Source organism: Balaenoptera borealis (assembly GCF_965194805.1).
Source record: "Balaenoptera borealis genome assembly, chromosome: 12".
NCBI lineage: Eukaryota > Metazoa > Chordata > Mammalia > Artiodactyla > Balaenopteridae > Balaenoptera > Balaenoptera borealis.
The window spans coordinates 85,806,833-85,827,230 of NC_138869.1; the positions used below are offsets into that span (position 1 = coordinate 85,806,833).

General features: G+C 44.0%; 1 protein-coding gene across 1 annotated transcript; it reads right to left on the bottom strand.

Annotated features, from left to right (window-relative positions):
- Nucleotides 1-9,474: 9,474 nt before the first annotated feature.
- On the bottom strand, nt 9,475-11,278 carry AIF1 (allograft inflammatory factor 1). Its single transcript, XM_082346591.1, has 6 exons — nt 11,127-11,278; nt 10,891-10,952; nt 10,726-10,792; nt 10,340-10,381; nt 9,988-10,150; nt 9,475-9,680 (listed from the first exon to the last, which is right to left on the bottom strand). The coding sequence occupies exons 1-6, from the start codon at nt 11,149-11,151 to the stop codon at nt 9,596-9,598; spliced, it is 444 nt and encodes a 147-aa protein (XP_082202717.1). The 5' UTR covers nt 11,152-11,278; the 3' UTR covers nt 9,475-9,595.
- Nucleotides 11,279-20,398: the final 9,120 nt, after the last annotated feature.

Below are 20,398 nucleotides of genomic sequence, written 5' to 3' on the forward strand. Positions count from 1 at the left end.
TTACTTCCAGGGCTATCCTTATTAAAAAAAAGCAGAGCGTGCGAAGCTGACATAGGTTATTTGCATAAAGAGGAGGGACTTACAGGCGCTAGGACGCCGGTTGGCTGAAGTGGAAGGCCCCCGGCGTCGGCCGTTGAGACGTGTAGAGGGGGCGGGAATGCGGAGCCGGTCGGCCGGGCGGTTGGGGCGCAGAATTTGCACGACAAATAGGGGGAGAAAGAGGCGGAGCGTGCGTCGTGCGTTTGTGGAGAGATGGGAACGGAGAGACGTAGGGACGCCGAAAGTGGAAGGAAACGATGCTAGGTCCGCGGCGCTTTCGGCGAAGGAGACGGAGCTAGAAGACGGGGCGGAAGGGTTTCTTTGCCGGAGGGCGGAGCTTACGTAACCAGGGAAGAGTCCCAACTCACGCTTCTCTTCGCGAGAGGTGAAAGCACCAGGGGGGGCGGGCCTTCATTTATTAAATCACGTCATGCAAATAAGGTGGATTGACGGGCCAATCCAAGGGGCCAGGGGCGTGCATCACACAGCATAGGCCTTCTGTGGGTAGTTCTACTTATTTGCATAACATATGCAAATAATTTGAACAAAGATACGCTACTAATAACCTATTCATCAAAATAGTGGTAACCAATGACTAAGACGGGCATTTAATTTTATAATCTACAATTTTCATGAATATATTTGTATATCTGATATTATTAGCAGTTTGCATTCGCTTCACAACGAGTTTAATTCTACGAAATGCAGTACCATTTCCCTCCTTTGTCTCCTATTACTCTATTACTTTGCTTCTACTACCCGTTCCGCAAATCATGCAACAGCTATGTTTTTTTAACCATTAAAAATATATAAAATAGATTTTTATTAGAGCGGTTTTAAGTTTACGGGATAATTGAGCAGAAAGTACAGAGAATGCTCGTATACTCCTTCCCCTGCCTCAGTTTTCCCTATTATTAACTTCGTGCACTGGTGTGGCACATTTGTTACAGTTGATGAGCCAATAGTGATACGTTGTTTTTTGTTCCAGTTTTATTGAGATATGATTGACACACAGCGCTATATAAACTTTAGGGGTACAGCATAATGATTTGACTTAGCAACATCATGAAATGATTACCACAATGTTTAGTGGACATCCATCATCTCACATAGTTACAGACTTAAAGAAATAGAAAAAATGTATTTTTTTCCTTGTGAAGAGAACTCTGAGAATTTACTCTTAACAACTTTAATCAGTTTTAATTATATTTATCATGCTATACACTACATCCCTAGTATTTATTTATCTTATAACTGGAAGTTGGTACTTTTTGACTGCCTTTATCCATCCCTTACCCCCCACCACAAATCTGATCTCTTTCTCTATAAGTTTTGTTTTTTGTTTTTTTAAAATAAATTTCTTTATTTTTTGGCTGTGCTGGGTCTTTGTTGCTGCGCGCGGGCTTTCTCTAGTTTTGGTGAGTGGGGAGCTACTCTTCGTTGAGGTTCACGGGCTTCTCATTGCGGTGGCTTCTCTTGTTGCAGAGCACGGGCTCTAGGCGTGGGGGCTTCAGTAGTTTGGCTCACGGGCTCTAAAGCCCAGGCTCAGTAGTTGTGGCACATGGGCTTAGTTGCTCCGCAGCATGTGGGATCTTCCTGGACCATGGCTCGAACCCGTGTCCCCTGCATTGACAGGGGGATTCTTAACCACTGCGTCACCAGGGAAGTCCCTGTTTGTTTTTGAAGTATAGTTGGCCTACAGTACTATGTTAGTTCTTGGTACACAACATAGTGATTTGATATTTCAAAATGATCACCATCATAAGTCTAGTTATCACCTGTCATCATACATAATTATTGACTATATTCCCCGCACTGTACATTTCATATCCGTGACTCAATTATTTTGTAACTGGAAGTTTCTTTCACTTAATCACTTAATCTCCTTTGCCTATTTCTCTCCTCCCCCGCCAACTACCTGTTTGTTCTCTGTATCTATGACTCTGTTTCTGCCATGTTACATTTGTTTTTATGTTTTATAGATCCCACATAAGTGAAATCATACAGTATTTTTCTGTGTCTGACTTATTTCACTTAGCATGATACCCTCTAGGTCCACCATGTTGACACAAATGGCAAGATTTCATTCTTTTTCATGGCTCAGTAATATTCCATGGTACATATATACTATATCTTCTTTATCTGTTCACCTGTTGATGGGCACTTAGGTTGCTTCCATATCTTGGCTGTTATAAATAATGCTTCAGTGAACATAGTGGTTCATATATCTTTTTGAATTAATGTTTTCATTTTCTTCAGATAAATACCCAGGAGTGGAATTAGTGGATTGTATAGTAGTTCTATTTTTAATTTTTTTGAGGAATCTCCATATTGTTTTCCATAGTGGCTGCACCAATTTACATTCCTACCAATATTGAAAGAGGGTTCCCTTTTCTCCACATCCTTGCCAACACTTGTTATTTGTGGTCTTTTTGATAATAGCCATTCTGACAGGTGTGAGGGGATATTTCATTGTGGTTTGAGTTGTATTTCCCTGATGATTAGTGAAGTTGAGCATCTTTTCATGTGCCTATTGGCCATCTTTATGTCTTCTTTGGAAAATGTCTATTCAGGTCCTTTGCCCATTTTTTTTTTCATAGTATTTTTTTATTTTTTATTTATTTTTGCCTGCATTGGGTCTTCGTTGCTGCATGCGGGCTTTCTCTAGTTGCAGCGAGCGGGGGCTACTCTTCGCTGCGGTGCACAGGCTTCTCGTTTGGTGGCTTCTCTTGTTGCGGAGCACGGGCTCTAGGCGTGGGGGCTTCAGTAGTTGTGGCATGTGGTCTCAGTAGTTGTGGCTCATGGGCTCTAGAGTGCAGACTCAGTAGTTGTGGCGCACGGGTTTAGTTGCTCTGCGGCATGTGGGATCTTCCCAGACCAGGGCTCGAACCTGTGTCCCCTGCATTGGCAGGCAGATTCTTAACCACTGCGTCACCAGGGAAGTCCCCATTTTTTTTTTCTGCTCTGCCCATTTTTTAATCTTTTTTTTTTAATTGAGTTGTATGAGTTCTTTGTATATTTTGGATATTAACCCCTTATCAGATATATTATTTGCAAGCATCTTATCCCATTCTGTAGGCAGCCTTTTCATTTTGTTGATAGTTTCCTTTGCTACACAAAAGCTGTCTAGTTTGATATAGTCCCATTTGTTGATTTTTGCTTTTGTTTCCCTTGTCTGAGGAGTCGTATTCAAAAAAATATTGCTAAGATTGATGTTAGAGAGCATACTCCATATGTTTTCTTTTAGAAATTTTATGGTTTCAGGTCTTACATTTCTTAGTCAAATTTATTCCTAGGTATTTCATTCTTTTTGAAGTGATTGTAAATGGGATTGTTTTCTTAATTTTTTTTCTTGATAATTCATTGATAACGTGTAGAAATGCAACAGATTTCTATATGTTAATTTTGTATACTGCAACTTTACTAGATTCATGGGTGAGTTCTAGTAGTTTCTTTGTGGCATCTTTAGAATTTTCTATGTATAGTATCATGTCATCTTCAAACTGACAGTTTTACTTCTTCCTTTCCAATTTGGATTCCTCTTATTTCTTTTTCTTGTCTGATCATTGTGGCTAGGACTTCCAATACTATGTTGAATGAAAGTGAGCATCCTTGTATTCTTCCTGATCTTAGAGGAAATGTTTCAGTTTTTCACCATTGAGTATGATGTTAGCTGTGGGCTTGTCATATATGGCCTTTATTATGTTGAGGTATGCTTCCTCTGTGCCCACTTTCTGGAGAGTTTTAATCATAAATGAATGTTGAATTTATCACAAGCTTTTCCTACATCTGTTGAGATGACCATATGATTTTTATTCCTCAGTTTATTAATGTGGTATATCACATTGCCTGATTTATGGACATTGATCCATCCTTGCACCCCTGGGATAAATCCCACTTGATCATGGTGTACAATCCTTTTAATGTATTGTTGAATTCCATTTGCTAATAGTTTTTGAGGATTTTTGCATCTCTGTTCATCTGTGATATTGGCCTATAATTTTTATTTTTTTGTGATATCTTTATCTGGATTTGGTATCAGGGTGATACTGGCCTCATAAAATGGGTTCAGAAGTGTTCCTTCCTCTGCAGTTTTTTGGAATAGTTTGAGAAGGATGGATGGTAACTCTTCTTTAAATGTTTGGTAGAATTCATCTTTGGTAGAAGCATTGTGGTTCTGGAGTTTTGTCTGTTGAGAGGTTTTTTTTTTTAAAATTACTGATTCAATTTCATTACCAGTAACTGGTCTGTTCATATTTTCTATTTCTTCCTGATTCAGTCTTGGGAGATTGTACATTTCTAGGAATTTGTCCATTTCTTCTAGGTTGTCCATTTTATTGGCGTATAATTATTTGTAACAATCTCTTATGATCCTTTGTATTTCTGTGGTGTCAGTTGTAACTTCTCCTTTTTCATTTCTGATTTTATTGATTTGGGCCCGCTCCCTTTTTCTTGATAAGTCTGCCTAAAGGTTTATCAATTTTGTTTATCTTTTCAAAGAACAGCTCTTTCATTAATATTTTCTGTTTTTTGTCTCTATTTCATTTATTTCTGTTCTCATCTTTATTCTTTCTTTCTTTCTACTAATTTTGGGTGTTGTTTGTTCTTCTTTATCTAGTTCCTTTAGGTGTAAAGTTAGATTGTTTATTTGAGGTTTTTCCTGTTTCCAGGGGTAGGCTTGTATCGCTATAAACTTCCCTCTTAGAAATGTTTTTGCTGCATCCCATAGATTGTGGATCATTGTGTTTTCGTTTTCATTTGTCTCCAGCTTTTTTTAATTTCCTCTTTGATTTCTTAAGTGACCCATTGTCAACAACTATGTTCTGAAGGCACCAGAGATATGCACAGAATATTATAGAAGTAGAGGAATAAAAATCAGACTGTGCCTGAGCAGGTTCAGAAATGCTTCTAGAAAACTGTGACTCTTATTAAGTGATATGAAGAACTAGTTAAGATTTAGCTAGGGGACTTCCCTGGTAGTCCAGTGATTAAGAATCCACCTTCCGGGCTTTGCTGTTGGCGCAGTGGTTGGGAATCCGCCTGCCGATGCGGGGTACACGGGTTCGAGCTCTGGTCCGGGAGGATCCCACATGCCGCGGAGCGGCTGGGCCCGTGTGCCACAGCTGCTGAGCCTGTGCTCTGGAGCCCGCGAGCCACAACTGCTGAAGTCCATGCACCTGGAGCCCCTGCTCTGCAGCGGGGGAGGCCACCGCAGTGAGAGGCCCGCGCACTGCAATGGGGAGTAGCCCTCGCTCGCTGCAGCTGGAGGGAGCCCGTGCGCAGCAGCGAGGACCCAACGCAGCCAAAAGTAAAATAAATAAAATAAATAAATTAAAAAAAAAAAAAAAAAGAATCCACCTTCCAATGCAGGGGACGCAGGTTCAATCCCTGGTCTAAGGGAACTAAGATCCCACATGCCGCAGGGTAACTAAGCCTGCATGCCACGACTACTGAGCCCACATGCCACAACTAGAGAGCCTGCACGCTGCAACTACTGAGCCCGCGTGCTCTGGAGCCCATGCGCCACAACTAGAGAAAAGCCCGTGTACCGCAACAAGGAGCCCGCACACCACAACGAAAGATCCCGCATGTCACAACAAAGATCCTGTGTGCTGCAACTAAGACCCGATGCAGCCAAATAAATAAAATAAGTAAATTAAAAAAAAAAAGGTTTAGCAAGTTCGAGGAGAGAGTGCACATCTCGGGCCCAGTGAACTGATAAGCAGAGGCATGGGTTTGGAAACTATGCCTAGGCTGGTGTGGCTAAATTAAGGGACTGACTGTCCATAATGGAAAATGAGAGCAGAAAATTTAGCAAGAATCTGGTAAGAATTTTATCCTGAGGCTCATTAAGATGGTTGAGATGACTTCAGTTCTCAAACTTTCTTTTTATTTTTAAATTATTTTTATTTATATATTTTTAAATTTTTTATTTTGGCTGTGCTGGGTCTTTGTTGCGGCATGTGGGCTCTTTGTTGAGGCGCGTGGGCTTCTCTAGTTACAGCGTGCGGGCTTGTCTAGTTGTGGCGTGCAGGCTCAGTAGTTGTGGTGCGCTGGCTTAGTTGTACCATGGCATGTGGTATCTTAGTTCTCGGACCAGGGATCGAACCCGTATCCCCTGCATTGGAAGGCGGATTCCTTTTTTTTTTTTTTTAATGAATTAATTTATTTTTGGCTATGTTGGGTCTTTGTTGCTGCCGGCAGGCTTTCTCTAGTTGTGGTGAGTGGGGTCTACTCGCAGTGCGCAGGCTTCTCATTGTGGTGGCTTCTCTTGTTGCGGAGCATGGGCTCTAGGCGCGCAGGCTTCAGTAGTTGTGGCTCGCGGGCTCAGTAGTTGTGGCTTGCAAGCTGTAGAGCACAGGCTCAGTAGTTGTGGCACACGGGCTTAGTTGCTCGGCAGCATGTGGGATCTTCCCAGACCAGGGCTCGAACCCGTGTCCCCTGCATTGGCAGGGGGATTCTTAACTGCTCCACCACCAGGGAAGGCCTGGAAGGTGGATTCTTAACCACTGCACCACCAGGGAAGTCCCTCTCAAACTTTCAAAATGATTCTCGTGTCCCCTTTCCCCGGTCAGTTACCACAGCAGAATTTCTTGGAAGACCTATCCATACACACTGTCTCCAATGTCTCTCCTCTCATTCTTTCTTAAACCCACTCCAGTCAAGCCTTCATCCCCACCTTCTACCCAAACTGCCAAGAGCATCAGTCTCATGGCTTGAAATAACGTTTATATGCTGATGACTCCCAAATGTGTCTATTCATCAGAGACCTCACTCCAAAACCCAGACTTGTATACACAGCTATGTACTTGACATCACCTCTTGGGTATCTAACATCATTTCAAATTCAGTATGTCCAAAACTGAACATTTTGATCTCCAGTCCTCCAATACCTGCTCTATCCACAGCCTTCACCATCTCAGCTGATGACAATTTAAAAATTAGTTAAACTAACACAACATTGTCAAGCAACTATACTCCAATAAAAATTAATTTAAAAAAATTCCAGTTAAGTAAAAAACCTTGGAAACTTCATTGACTCCTTTCTTTATCTCACTCTCCACTTTCAATCAGACAGGAAATCCTATATTGAGAAATTATACAGAATCCAACCTCTTCACTTCCACTTTGATCTGAGCCGTCCTCATCTGTTACCTGGGTTACAGTAACAGCCTCCTAACTGGTCTTCCTAAGTCTACCCCTGCTCCTACAGTCTATTCTCTATACTGCAGTCAGAGTGGGGCCTTTTCTCAGAGGAGTTTTCAAAGCATTCCTTTGCTCAAAGTCCTACATTGCCTCTCCATTTCTCTCAGAATAAAAACCAAAGTCCTTACTGTGGCCCACAAGACCCTAGATGACTTGGCCCTCTCTTATGTTTCTGATTTTATTACTCTGCCTATCTGCACAGACCTGTCTTTACCCTAGGGCCCTTCTGCTCCTTTTCCCTCTGCCCAACTGACTCTTCCCCCAGAAACCTGCATGGCTCACTCCTTTATTTCCTTGAAGTTTTTGCTCAGTGTTGGTCACCTCCTCAAAGAGGCCTCTCCTGATTACCCTTTCAAAATTTTAATCTTCCCTGACCATCCTGGCACCCCTCATTCCCTTTAACCTGCTCTACGTTCTCTTTTTTTCATAATACTTGTCATTTTCTAATAGATCATATAAATTTTAAATTATGTTTACTTTTTATTGTCTGTCCTCCTCCCACACCAGTTCCCACAACAGAACGTAAACTTCACAAAGGCAGGGATCTTTGTTTTGTTCACTCTTCTATCCCAAGCACCTGGAATAGGGAATGGAACATAGTTAATGTCCAATAAGTGATTTTTTAAATCTTCTTTAGAGTAGCCCCCGCTCACTGCAACTAGAGAAAGCCCGCATGCAGCAATGAAGACCCAACCCAGCCAAAAAAGAAAAAAAAAAATTCTTCTTATCAAAGTGTGTAATATATATGTGTATTTCATATATATATATGAAATTTTGATAACTTTTCATGAACTGAGCAAAACATGTAACCAAAAACAGAACCTTAACTAGCACAAAAGCTGCCCGAGGGCCTCTTGTAGTCACTGCCCTCCCCCAAGGCTAACTATTATCCTGACTTCTAACAATATATATTAGTTTTACTTGCTTTTGTACTTTATATAAATGGAATTGTACAGTAAGGGTTCTTTTATGTCTGTCTTCTTTTGCTCAACATTGTATTAATGAAATTGATCCACATTGTTGCATGTAGTTGTAGTCTGTTCATTCTTATTGCTATATAATAGTAGTCCATTGTGTAAATATAACCCAATTTATTTATCCTGAATGAACAAATTGTTTAAGCTCCAGATCCTTCCTATCCTCCTTGGTGTCGCCAGAGTTGTCGGGAAGATTAAATGAATTAATACACAGAAAGCATCTACCCAATGTATAATAGGTGCTCAGTAAAGCTTAGCTATTAATTTTGTTATATTCAGAAATTTTATTGAACCCACATTGATCTCGTCCTCATCTGAAGTCCTATACAGTTACTGTAGCACTCTTTAGGATGCCAACCTGGCTTTACCATTGGAAAGGGCCAAAATGAATGGCCCTAGGGGCCTGATCTGTCCTTGGTACATGAAACAAGCTGGGCCAATTTGATTCTTGCTTTCCAGGGAGTAAGGAAATCTGAAATAGTGGCCAATGACTGGGAGTTGCTGGAGTTAATGCATCTGGACCCCTTGGAGGAAAAGTCCAGGAATAGCCTCACCAAAGGCCTGGGAACTCTCAGGCTCCTGCCTTCCCTGGAATTGGCTTTTTAACCCTTTCTGCCATCCAGGGATCCTGTATCCTCAGAATATGCCCTCAGTACTCTCCTAATACAAGCCCCTTTTCCTTTTATTAGATAGACTCGGTTGTTGTAGCTTGTCCCCAACGGGACCTCAAGACTCATTTTCACTTAAATTATCAGGCTTTATAGTGTCGTGAATCCTTTACTTAATTCAATAACACCAGTTCTTTCATCTATCCATCCATCCATTCATTCAAGTTTTAAACATTATTGAGGGCTTATGATATCTCAGGCACTGCAGGATAGATCATATTACTCTCATTTTCAAATGAAAGACTCAGAGAGGCTGAATAATCATTGAGGTTACAAAGCTTATAGTCATAGAGAATGTTGGTTCAAGGTAATCCTTGCTCTTCATCATGAGCTTGGATGATATATTTTTTTGTCTGTACATGTCTTTTCATCCCACTTAAATTCCTTGAGGGAGGTCAAGGCTATCTTATACATCTGGAATCCCCCTTGGTGTTCAAAACCATCTGCTGTAGTAGACATACTACAGAATTGTTGATGGATTGCTCAGATGGGCAAATCCTTGCTACCCTTCCCTCAAAGACGCTTCACTCCTTCCCAAACCCAGGAAAAAAAAAAATCCCCCAAACAGTGACCAAGCTGATCTGTTGATCTGAAGGAGGGTAGTTTATTTAAATTAGTTTAGCTCTGGCTCACAATTTTGTGTTCTTTTTCCATGTTGGAGTCATAGAAGCCCTTTCAATCCTACCACATCTCCTTCACCACAAATCAGGGCAACTCAGAGATAGCCTTCTTGGCTGGGGGACCCGCTGGCTTCTCCTGTTCTCTTGCTTTCTCTTCATACATCAGGATCCTGATGGAGATGGGAAGAGACACAGGGATCAGGGGACAGTCCTCTCAAGAGAATAAATTTTAGGCTGCTGTGAAAGTCCAGGAAAAGGATGAGGTTTGTGGGGGTGGGAGGAGAAGGAGAAAGGGCAGGAGTGGGAGTACTGGGGGCTGTGGGGACCAGACCATGGATGAGGATAGCACCTTGGAAGGGTCTCTCAAAAGACGGAAGAGAAATGCATGCTGAGTAATGTGTAGAAGGTGAACCTGGGGATGGAGGTGGGGGGAGAGGAAACAGGTAAGTATAGGGGAGGTTGGAACTGGACCCTCACATTTTTAGGATGGCAGATCTCTTGCCCAACATCATCTTGAGAAAGTCAGAGTAGCTGAAAGTCTCCCCAGGGCCGCTGGATACCTCCCTGATTAATTTCTTTAGCTCCAGGTGGGTCTTGGGGACCTCAAGTTTCTCCAGCATTCGCTTCAGGGACATGATATCTGGAGGCAGAGGATGGGGGTAGGAAGAGGGGGAGCCTCTCTCACTCTGTCGCCTCTACCTCCTCATCCCCATTCCCCTTCCTGCCCTGGTCGATGGGCCCTCTCCCGAACCACTGGGAATGGAGCACTGTGGGAAAGACCTCCCTCTTCCTAGATCTGCACACTCCCCCAGGATCACCCTTTTCTCACCGATATCTCCGTTTCCATTCAGGTCAAACTCCATGTATTTCTCTGGGTGAGGGGAGAAAGCAGAGAGGGTAAGCACTGGCTGGAGGGTCCCAGGCAGGGGCAGGGCAGGGATTGACCGAGTGCTAGGTGTCGGGGGAAGATGAAGAAGAGGTGGGGCAGGTAGAGGAAGTGTGAAGGTTGGGAGGCTGAGGGCCCTGGTACGGTGTAGGGAACTAGAGGGGCTCCTGAGAGGGGCAGGCCGGGGAAAAGGACTAACCAGGGTGGCGATAGAGGCAGCCTTCCTTTTTCCCACCCCAAAAGTCAACTTCGTTTCTGCCATCTGCTCTCTTCCTGGGGAAATGCTACCCTCCTCACCCCCTTCTCCACCCCTATAGTTTTCCCCTCACTCTTGAAGGCTTCCAGTTTGGAGGGCAGGTCCTCGTCACTGCTATATTTGGGATCATCCAGGAATTGCTGTGGGGGAAAGGAAGAACCTGGGTAGGCCCTCCTGGTCACACACCACCGCCCCCCACCCTGCCCCCCCGGCCCCGCACCTTAGTTCTTCCTTTTACCTTGTTGATTTCACTGAGTCGCTCTTCTTGCTGGGCCTTCAGCAGCCCAAAGGCTTTTCCTCCTGAAGGGGCGCAAAGGTTAATGTAGCCTCACTGCCCCCTGCCTCTCCTCACCCCCAAGCCCAGCCTGAAGCCATCACAATTCTGCCTTCGTGGGCCAGATTCCCAGCCCCCAGCCCAGGGCTGTCCACCTCCTTTCTCCCGTTTTAGGATCCTGCCTATTCCACCTTCCCTACCCTGTAAATCCCTGGTTTGGCTCATAGCTCAGCAGATGCTGGAGGAGACAGACCAGGCTGGGCGCCTCTCTGTCTGCCAGCTGTCCTCTCCCACCAGCTTCCTGGAGGCCTCCCTCCCAAACTTCCCCTTTCCCCTCCTTCCCTCCTCCTCTGAGTTCCAGGCCTCACTTCCCCATCAGCTTCTGCTGACACTAGCACCCAGGAAGAAGGGGGAGCTGGGTGTAGAAAGGAGATGAGAAAACAACATTCTCCTTAATTCCTCTTAAGGGGAGCCCAGTGTGCGTGTGAAAGAAATATTTCGATAAGCCACCAAAGGAGTGGGGGAAGGTCAGTAAGACCCCAGGGAGCGTTTATTCTCAGGAACAAAGAATCTCTGAACAGGTCTGGAGGTTCAGGTGACTGAGGCCCAGGTTTCACAAGTCTGGACACGCAGGTTTGGATAGGGAGCTGAGGAAAGGCTGACTGAATTTTTCTGCACTGTGGATGGGAGAAGAACCTGAAGTTGCTGGCAGATCTGGGAGGGTGGCAAGATGGGTGCAGGGTCTGGAAAGGGAGAGGTACTTCACTTCCCACCTGGCAGCTCCAGAGAGGCACTTGGAAATATGGAAGTGTCTGACAAAGGAGTCTTTGTTTGCTTTAGGATGTACAATGTAATCCCCTCATCTTATCTCCTTTGAAATTTTCAGTAAAATCTACAGAGCTCTGGAATTTGAGAATTTCAGTAGATTCTTTGGGGGAATTCCCTGGTGGTCCAGTGGTTAGGACTGTGGCGCTGTCACTGCCGAGGGCCTGGGTTCAATCCCTGGTGGGGGAAATAAAATCCCACAAGCTGCATGACACGGCCAAAAAAAAAAAAAATAGATTCTTTGGAGGCCAGTGGTGCTGAGAGAGATAGCATTGGTGGACACAAGAGCCAGGGAGTGAGGCCGACATTAGGGGTGGGGCGGTGCTGGTCACTGTGGGTTCAACAGAGTGGGGAGTAGCCTCTGATAAATGTCCTCCCTAGGCACACTCTTTATCCTCTTTGCTGCTCTTTTTGGCTAGTGGCTTCTAGGGGAGGCCAGGACAGTGCGTCCCCCTCACTGAGACACTTTAGTCTAAACTCCCCGCCCCAAGCTCCAGCCACTCTGCCCCAGCACTGATGGGCACACCTTTCCTTCTCTCCCCCGCCCCCAACCTATTTCCTCTTCTGTAGCTGGGAGTCTTCATTTCTCACTGCCCTCTCCCTGACCCACATGATTGGGGGAGATGCTGATGGGGACTCTGGCCTCTTGAGTTCCCTTTATCACAGCTTCCTCTCCCCCTGAGGAGAAAGCTGCAACCCTGCCCTCCCGATGGTCTTGGTGGGGGAATCTATTTTTTTATTCATACATTCATTCAACAAATATTTATTGAGTGCTTACTATATGCCAGGCACCTTTCTAGGGCCAATGAACCAAATAAATGTAAACTCTTGTCCTCATGGACAATCTAATTGGGGGAGACAGACAATAAAAATAAACAAGTATATTAAAGGTGGTAGGTGCCTATGGAGAACAAAGTAGGGAGGGAGATAGGAAGGGCTGCGCGAACTGCAGATTTAAATAGGGTGCTTAGGGAGGCTTCTCTGAGAAAGTGATATTTGAGCAAAGATTTCAAGGAGGTGAGGGAACAAGCCACGTGGATATATAGGAGGGGAGCATTTCAGGCAGAGGGAACAGCAAACGCAAAGGTCCTAAGGTGAGGACGTGTCTGGATGTCTGAGTATTCGTGAAGCAGCAGGAAGCCCAGTGTAGTGGAGCCAGGTGTGTGAGGGGAAGCAGAGGCAGGAGGTGAGGTCAGATTGCATAGGGCCTTGTAGGCCATTGGGAAGAATCTGGCTTTTATTTGGACTGAGATTGCGTCCCAGAGTAGTCTTTCCCTCGCGGGTGGCTTGGCAGACTACCAAGGTGAGATAGAGCTTAGATGCTCAGAAAAACTTCCTGGGAAAGAGAAAGTGACAGCTGCTCTGACCAAGGGACAAAAATGAAGTGTAAAGAGTAACTAGATGGGCAAGTGAGTGGCGAATGAAACTCAGCATAAGCACAGATGTGGGAAAGCCTGTGAAGAACAGAGATGCGAGAAGACACCTCCCACCAAAACCCAGGGGCCGGCCCGCTGGACCAAAGGGAGGGCAAGCTCACAGTCCGCAGTCAAGGCTGAAGGGGAGGTGGGGCCTGTGGGCAGAGAGCTGCCAGGGAGCAGCTGTGAACCCAGAAATAAGGGAAGTAGGTAACTCTGTGACAGGCTGCAAAATCCAGCTCTGAGGAGAGACATGCAGAATCTCCTTAAAGCAGTGGTTCTCAGCGAGTGGTCCTTCCACCAGCATCACATGGAAACATGTTAGAAACGCACATTGTTGGGCCCCATCCCAGACCTACTGAATCAGAAACTCTGGGGGTGGGGTCCAGCAATAGCTTTTTAACAAGTGCCTCAGATGATTCTGATACACACTCAAGTTTGAGAGCCATGGGCCCTAAAGCAAGAGAGTGACTCCCAAGCCTGCAGGGCTTACTGTCCTCACTGAAGGTGTCAACATGGCTTAAGTACGTGTCAGTGGGTGGTGGGGCTGGTGAGTCTTGGAGGCAGAAAAAGGAGGAGTCACTGAGGCCAGAGTTGTTAGTGTCCAGCCAAGCAGTCAGGGAGAGAATGCTGAGCTGGCTCAAGAAATGACCCGCTAGAACCCTGTGAGGTTAGAGCCCCTTACAGGACTGGCACCGTGTTGCTAAGTGTCCCTGATATGGTTCCACACTCTCCAGGGGAACTCCTGGTTAGAATTAGGCCCCCTGTGTACCTACATGAAGAAAATACACTGGCCAGAAAGCTTGTCTGTGCATGGGGGTGGGGGGGCCTGGATGTCTTCTGTTTGCCCCTCCATTTTCCCTCTCCCACTCTGTTCTCTGCCCCAGGAGACTAACCTGTACAGACTATATCAAGGGCACCTCTGGCTTCTAGCTGTCTTGGCTGATGGGGAGCCTGGCAGGAAAACAACAGGAGGGAGGACGTTAAGGGTATTCATTCCTCTGGCTCCCTTCCCACAAGGTCACCTCAGGCTGGCTGACACCTCCATCTATGGGCAATGCTCCTCTCCAGGCAACCTGCTCTACATGATGCTGTCCTTTTCCAGGTTTCAGAAGCCCAGGAAATAACTTTCAGGTGGTCTGTGAATTTGGAAAAGAAAAAAATGTACAACCTCTTCTCACGTCCAACATTACACGTGTTGCCTTGTCAAAGACCACTTCACAGTTTAAAGTTCTTACTCAAGCCAACAACATCTTTTGCACTGATATATCTTTATTAAAGTCTAACTTCAACTTGCCTGTATTTCTTTTTTTAATATTTATTTATTTATTTGGCTATGCCAGGTCTTAGTGTGGCACGCGGGATCTTTCATTGCGGCATGTGGGGTCTAATTCCCTGACCAGGGATGGAACCCGGGCCCCCTGCATTGGGAGCGTGGAGTCTTACCCGCTGGACCGCCAGGGAAGTCCCAACTTGCCTCTATTTTAAATCTCTTGTCTTTTAATGTGGTAATAAGTACATGGTTTTTTCTATCCCAGTATTTTATTAGTATTTTGATAACTGGAGCTCAATGTAATTGTTTTACTTTGTTATATATTTTTTATTTTACACTTTACCAGAATGCCGAAGAGATCTGTGGCACAAAATGAGTAAAAACCACTGCTGTAATCTCTCCTCCCCTCATCCCTTTGGGCCGGGGTTACAATATGCCTTGTGATTCACGTATACCTGACCCACACCTTTGTAAATAAACTATCTCTGGGCACTTCCCTGGTGGTCCAGTGGCTAAGACTCTGCGCTCCCAATGCAGGGGGCCTGGGTTCCATCCCTGGTCAGGGAACTAGATCCCACATGCAGCAACTAAGAGTTCGCATGGCACAACTAAAGATCCCGCATGCCGCAGCTAAAAAAAGATCCTGCGTGCTGCAACTAAAGATCCTGCGTGCTTCAACTAAGACCCAGCCCAGCCAAATTAAAAAAACAAAACAAAACTGTCTCCTCAAATGAACCAAATTTGAGAACCTGAATGGATACAGTGTACATGTGTGTATGGGGGGAGTGTGGGGGGCTGGGAAGAAACGGATCTCTGCTGCAGCTCTATTTCTTATTGTAAATGAACAAAAGGGCATCCTGGTGTTTGCACCAGACTCAGGGGCTTGGTTAACAAGAGGCTTTCCCTGAGGCGGGAAAACAAGTTAGGATTCTGAGTCTACAAGGGACAGCTCTGTAGAACCATAACCGACTCACCAACATTGCTTTTGCCAAAAAGTCTTTTCTTTTCTAAAAAGCCTCCTTGTAGGGCTTTGAGGGAAATGTGGCAGCCGTTTATTTCTAAATTTCCCCTCTTGACGCCTGTAAAGAGATTGGAAACACACACACACACACGTGCACGCGTGCGCTACATTTTCAGTGAAGCTAGGAGATACAGAGTACCTACAAACTCCGATTTATGTGTCTGTGTGACCAAATTCCCCGCTGAGCAGGCATTCCCCAGGAGTGCCTCTGAGAAGAGCAGGGGAGTAGGGAGGGTCCCAGTGACTGCTAAAAAAAAAAAAAAAAAAGCAAATATTCCTTCCTGGGAGGAAAGGCCTCACCCCTGGAGGGAAAAGCTGAGGGCAGTGCTGACTGAACAGATTCAAATACCTGTAAAGGTGGAGAGAGAATGTTTTAAAGCAGCCAAAGGGACCCAGATGTGGCAGCAAAATTCTCCTAATATTAAGTGCACCACCTTAGGTGCACTTGGGAGATGGCAGCCTGTGAGGTCTCCTGTGAAATAAAGAAGCCTAAGGTTGGGGGTAAATGCTTACTTAACTGAGAGAGGTTCTCAGAGGCCAAGGAGGTAGTGGCTACACAGAGGTGCCAAATTTAAGGAAATAATCCATTGTGATGGCAAAAGAGGAGTCCTTGAACTTGTAAGTCTGGAAAGCCATCCTGACCCCCCACCAAACGTCCTCCTGTTAATAATTTAGAAAAATCTAGCTCATTTAAATATGAGTGGAACTTCCCCAGTGGCGCAGTGGATAGGACTCCACGCTCCCAATGCAGGGGGCCCGGATTCGATCCCTGGTCAGGGAACTAGATCCCACATGCATACCGCAACTAAGAGTTTGCATGCCACAACTAAGGAGCCCACGAGCTGCAACTGAGCCCGCCTGCCGTAACTAAGGAGCTCACGTGCCTCAACTAAGACCTGGTGCAACCAAATAAATAAATAAATACTAAAAAATACCCCTAAACTGATAAGCTTTTAAAAAAAAAAATGAGTAACAAAAAGAAATGACCAGGGCTTCCCTGGTGGCGCAGTGGTTAAGAATCCACCTGCCAATGCAGGGGACACGGGTATGAGCCCTGGTCCGGGATGATCCCACATGCTGCGGAGCAACTAAGCCCGTGTGCCACAATTACTGAGCCTGCACTCTAGAGCCCGCGAGCCACAACTACTGAGCCCGTGTGCCACAACTGCTGAAGCCTGTGCTCCTAGAGCCTGTGCTCCACAACAAGAGAAGCCACAGTAAGGAGAAGCCTGTGCACTGCAACGAAGAGTAGCCCCCGCTTGCCGCAACTAGAGAAAGCCCGCGTGCAGCAACGAAGACCCAACGCAGCCAAAAATAAAATAAATAAATAAATTTATTAAAAAAAAAAAAAAGAAATGACCAAAGCATCTGTTCAATTAACTATGAAAAAAAAGGTAAAGAAGAAGAACACAATTTTCCAACAGATGACAACACACCAGAAATGTATTGCCAAAAGCAGGTGGAAACTGTGGCCCAAAATTCCATCATGAATTGAAAAACAACAAAACTTAGCATAGCCTTTTAACAGTGAAGGAAGGCCACATATCAGAAATCCAAATACTCCCACAAGAGATGATGGTTAACAGAGGGTACTAATAGGAACACGAGGAAATGTATACAAAAAAAAAAAAAAGACAAAGCCATTTCAAAAACATACACTAAATTTCACTGGAGAAGAGAGGCATTTGTTATACAGTCCTATGACTGTTGTGAAATGATTTTTTTTCTATTTTAAAAATTTGAGTAGTTGTTTATCATAAACACCTTATGTAAAATGCTTTTATTGTATTGATTGAGATGGTCATATGAATTTTCCTCCCTCATCTCTTCATGCATTGAGTTGTATGAATGGAAACTAGGTATTGCTTGGTTAAGGTTTTTTTGTTTTTGTTTTTGTTTTTGTTTTTTTTGGCCATGGTGTGCAGCATGCGGGATCTTAGTTCCCTGACCAGGGATCGAACCCATGCCCCTTGCAGTGGAAGCACGGAGTCCTAACCACTGGACCACCAGGGAATTCCTGATTAAGTTTTACATTATTTAGTCAATTCTGGTTTAGGTTTGCTAATATTTTTAAGTTTTTTTTTTCTTGCATCTATGTTCGTGAGGGAAATTGTTTTATAATCTTCCTTTCTCAAATTGTCCTTGCCTCTAAATCCTCTCCTGAAACATAATGTAGACATATGATTGTGCAGTACGTGGAATTCTCAATAGACTCTCTGCATAAAAAGAAATTAGATCTGAAGCAATTGTGAAAAATGTTAACATCTGACAAAGCTAGGCACTGGGTACATAGGTATTCATTATATTATTCTCTATTAATATTTCAAATGCTGAAAATATTTCATGATAAAAATCTAAAAGAAGGGACTTCCCTGGTGGCGCAGCGGTTAAGAATCCGCCTGCCAACGCAGGGGACACAGGTTTGAGCCCTGCTCCAGGAAGATCCCACATGCTGCGGGGCAACTAAGCTCATGCACCACAACTACTGAGCCTGTGCCCTAGTGCCTGCAAACCACAACTACTGAGCCCATATGCCACGACTACTGAAGCCCACGTGCCTATAGCCCGTGCTCCGCAACAAGAGAAGCCACCACAATGAGAAGCCCATGCACCACAATGAAGAGTAGCCCCTGCTCACAGCAACTAGAGAAAGCTCGCACGCAGCAACGAAGACCCAGTGCAGCCAAAAATAAATAAATAAATAAATAATAAATTAAAAAAAAAAAAAAACTAAAAGAAAACAGAGTGCTACTAGGCACCAGTCAGAATAGCTAAAATTAAAAAGACTGACAATACCAAGTGCTGACAAGGGTGTGGAGCAACTGGAACTCTCATACACTGCTGGTGGGAATGTCAAATGTTACAGCGACTCTGGAAAATGGTTTGGTACTTCATTATAAACATAAACATAGAATTACCATAAGACTCAGCCATTTTACTCTTAGATATTTACCCCAAAGAAAGGAAAACGTATGTCCACACAACGATTCATATACAAAATGTTCATGGCAGCTCTATTCATAATATCTTTTAAAAGATTGGAAATAGCACAAATATCCATCAACAGGTAAATGGATAAACAAATTATGGTACATCCACACAATGGAATACTACTCATCAATAAGAAGGAATTAACTACTGACACATGCAACAACATGGATGAATCTCAAAAAACATGCTGAGCAAAAAAAGCAAGATGCAAAAGGATACATACTGTATGATTCCACTCATGTGGAAGTTTAGAAAGACAAATCATCTAGAGTGACAGAAAGAGGATCAGTGGTTGCCTGGGAAGGGACACAGTGGAACTTTTTAGGGTAATAATATCTTTTATACCTTGATTGTGATAGTGCTTACACTATCATTTGTCAAAACTTATCAAAATGTACACTTAAAATTGGTTCTTTGATTATATGTAAAGTATACTTTAATAAAACTGATTTTTAAAAATTATTTATTTAAAAAAAATTGTCCTTGCCTGGCTTTTGTAGCAAGGTTATATTAATCTCGTGAAGTAAGTTGAGAAACTTTTCCTGTTTTCTGACCACTAGAATAATGTTTTTTTGGCGGGGGGTGCTGCATTGGGTCTTCATTGCTGCGCAGGAGCTTTTTCTCTAGTTGTGGTGAGCAGGGGCTACTCTTTGTTGTGGTGTGCGGGCTTCTCATTGCGGTGGCTTCTCTTGTTGCGGAGCACGGGCTCTAGGTCTGAGGGCTTCAGTAGTGGCAGCATGCAGGCTCAGTAGTCGTGGCGCACAGGCTTATTTACTCCTCGGCATGCGGGATCTTCCCGGACCAGGGATCGAACCCATGTCCTCTGCATTGGCAGGCAGATTCTTAACCACTGCACCACCAGGGAAGTCCCTAGAATAATTTTTATATGACTGGAATGATCTCTGTTTTGAAGATTTCATAACTATCTGGGCTTGATGATGTTTTTGGTGCTTAAATTTTGAACATCTGATTCAATTTCTTTAATGGTTATAGGTATATCAGGCTGCTAATTTTTTCTTGAGTCAGTTTTGGTCATATATTTTTCTAGAAAATTATTCATCTTATCAAAGTTTGCAATCTAAATATCTAATGTATCAGACATTACATTCCCTATAAATTACTTTTTTTGTGTGTATGTGTATGCCTTTTCTTTTTCTGTTTTACCAGTCTGGTCAGAGATTTTTAATATAAGTAGTCTCTGTAAATATGTATTTGTTTTCTGCTCTATTATTTCTTTGTTTTCTAGTTCATTAATTTCTAAAAGTATCTTTATTATCTTCTTCCTAAATTTTGGGGGTTACTCTGTGCACTTTTTCTAATTTCTTGAAACGTCTGTTCAACTCATTTTTTTTCAAACTTTCTTTCCTAATCCTCACATTTACTTTCTTCCATGAATTGTTTTAGCTACATCCCACAGTTTAGTTAGGCAGTGTTTTCACTGTCATTCAGTTCAAAAAAAAATTTTTTTTTTTTTTTTGGCCATGCCGAGTGGCTTGTGGGATCTTAGTTCCCCGAACCAGGCCCCGCCGAGTCCTAACTGCTGGACCACCAGGAAATTCCCAGTTCAAAATATTTTAAATTCCATTATATTTTCTTTTAACATTTGAATTATATAGAAGTAAGTTTTTTTTTTTTTTTTTTTTTTTATAAATTTTATTTTTATTTATTTATTTATTTTTGGCTGTGTTGGGTCTTCGTTTCTGTGCGAGGGCTTTCTCTAGTTGCGGCGAGCGGGGGCCACTCTTCATCACGGTGCGCGGGCCTTTCACTGCCGCGGCCTCTGTTGTTGCGGAGCACAGGCTCCAGACGCGCAGGCTCAGCAGTTGTGGCTCACGGGCCCAGTTGCTCCACGGCATGTGGGATCTTCCCAGACCAGGGCTCGAACCCGTGTCCCCTGCATTGGCAGGCAGATTCTCAACCACTGCACCACCAGGGAAGCCCTAGAAG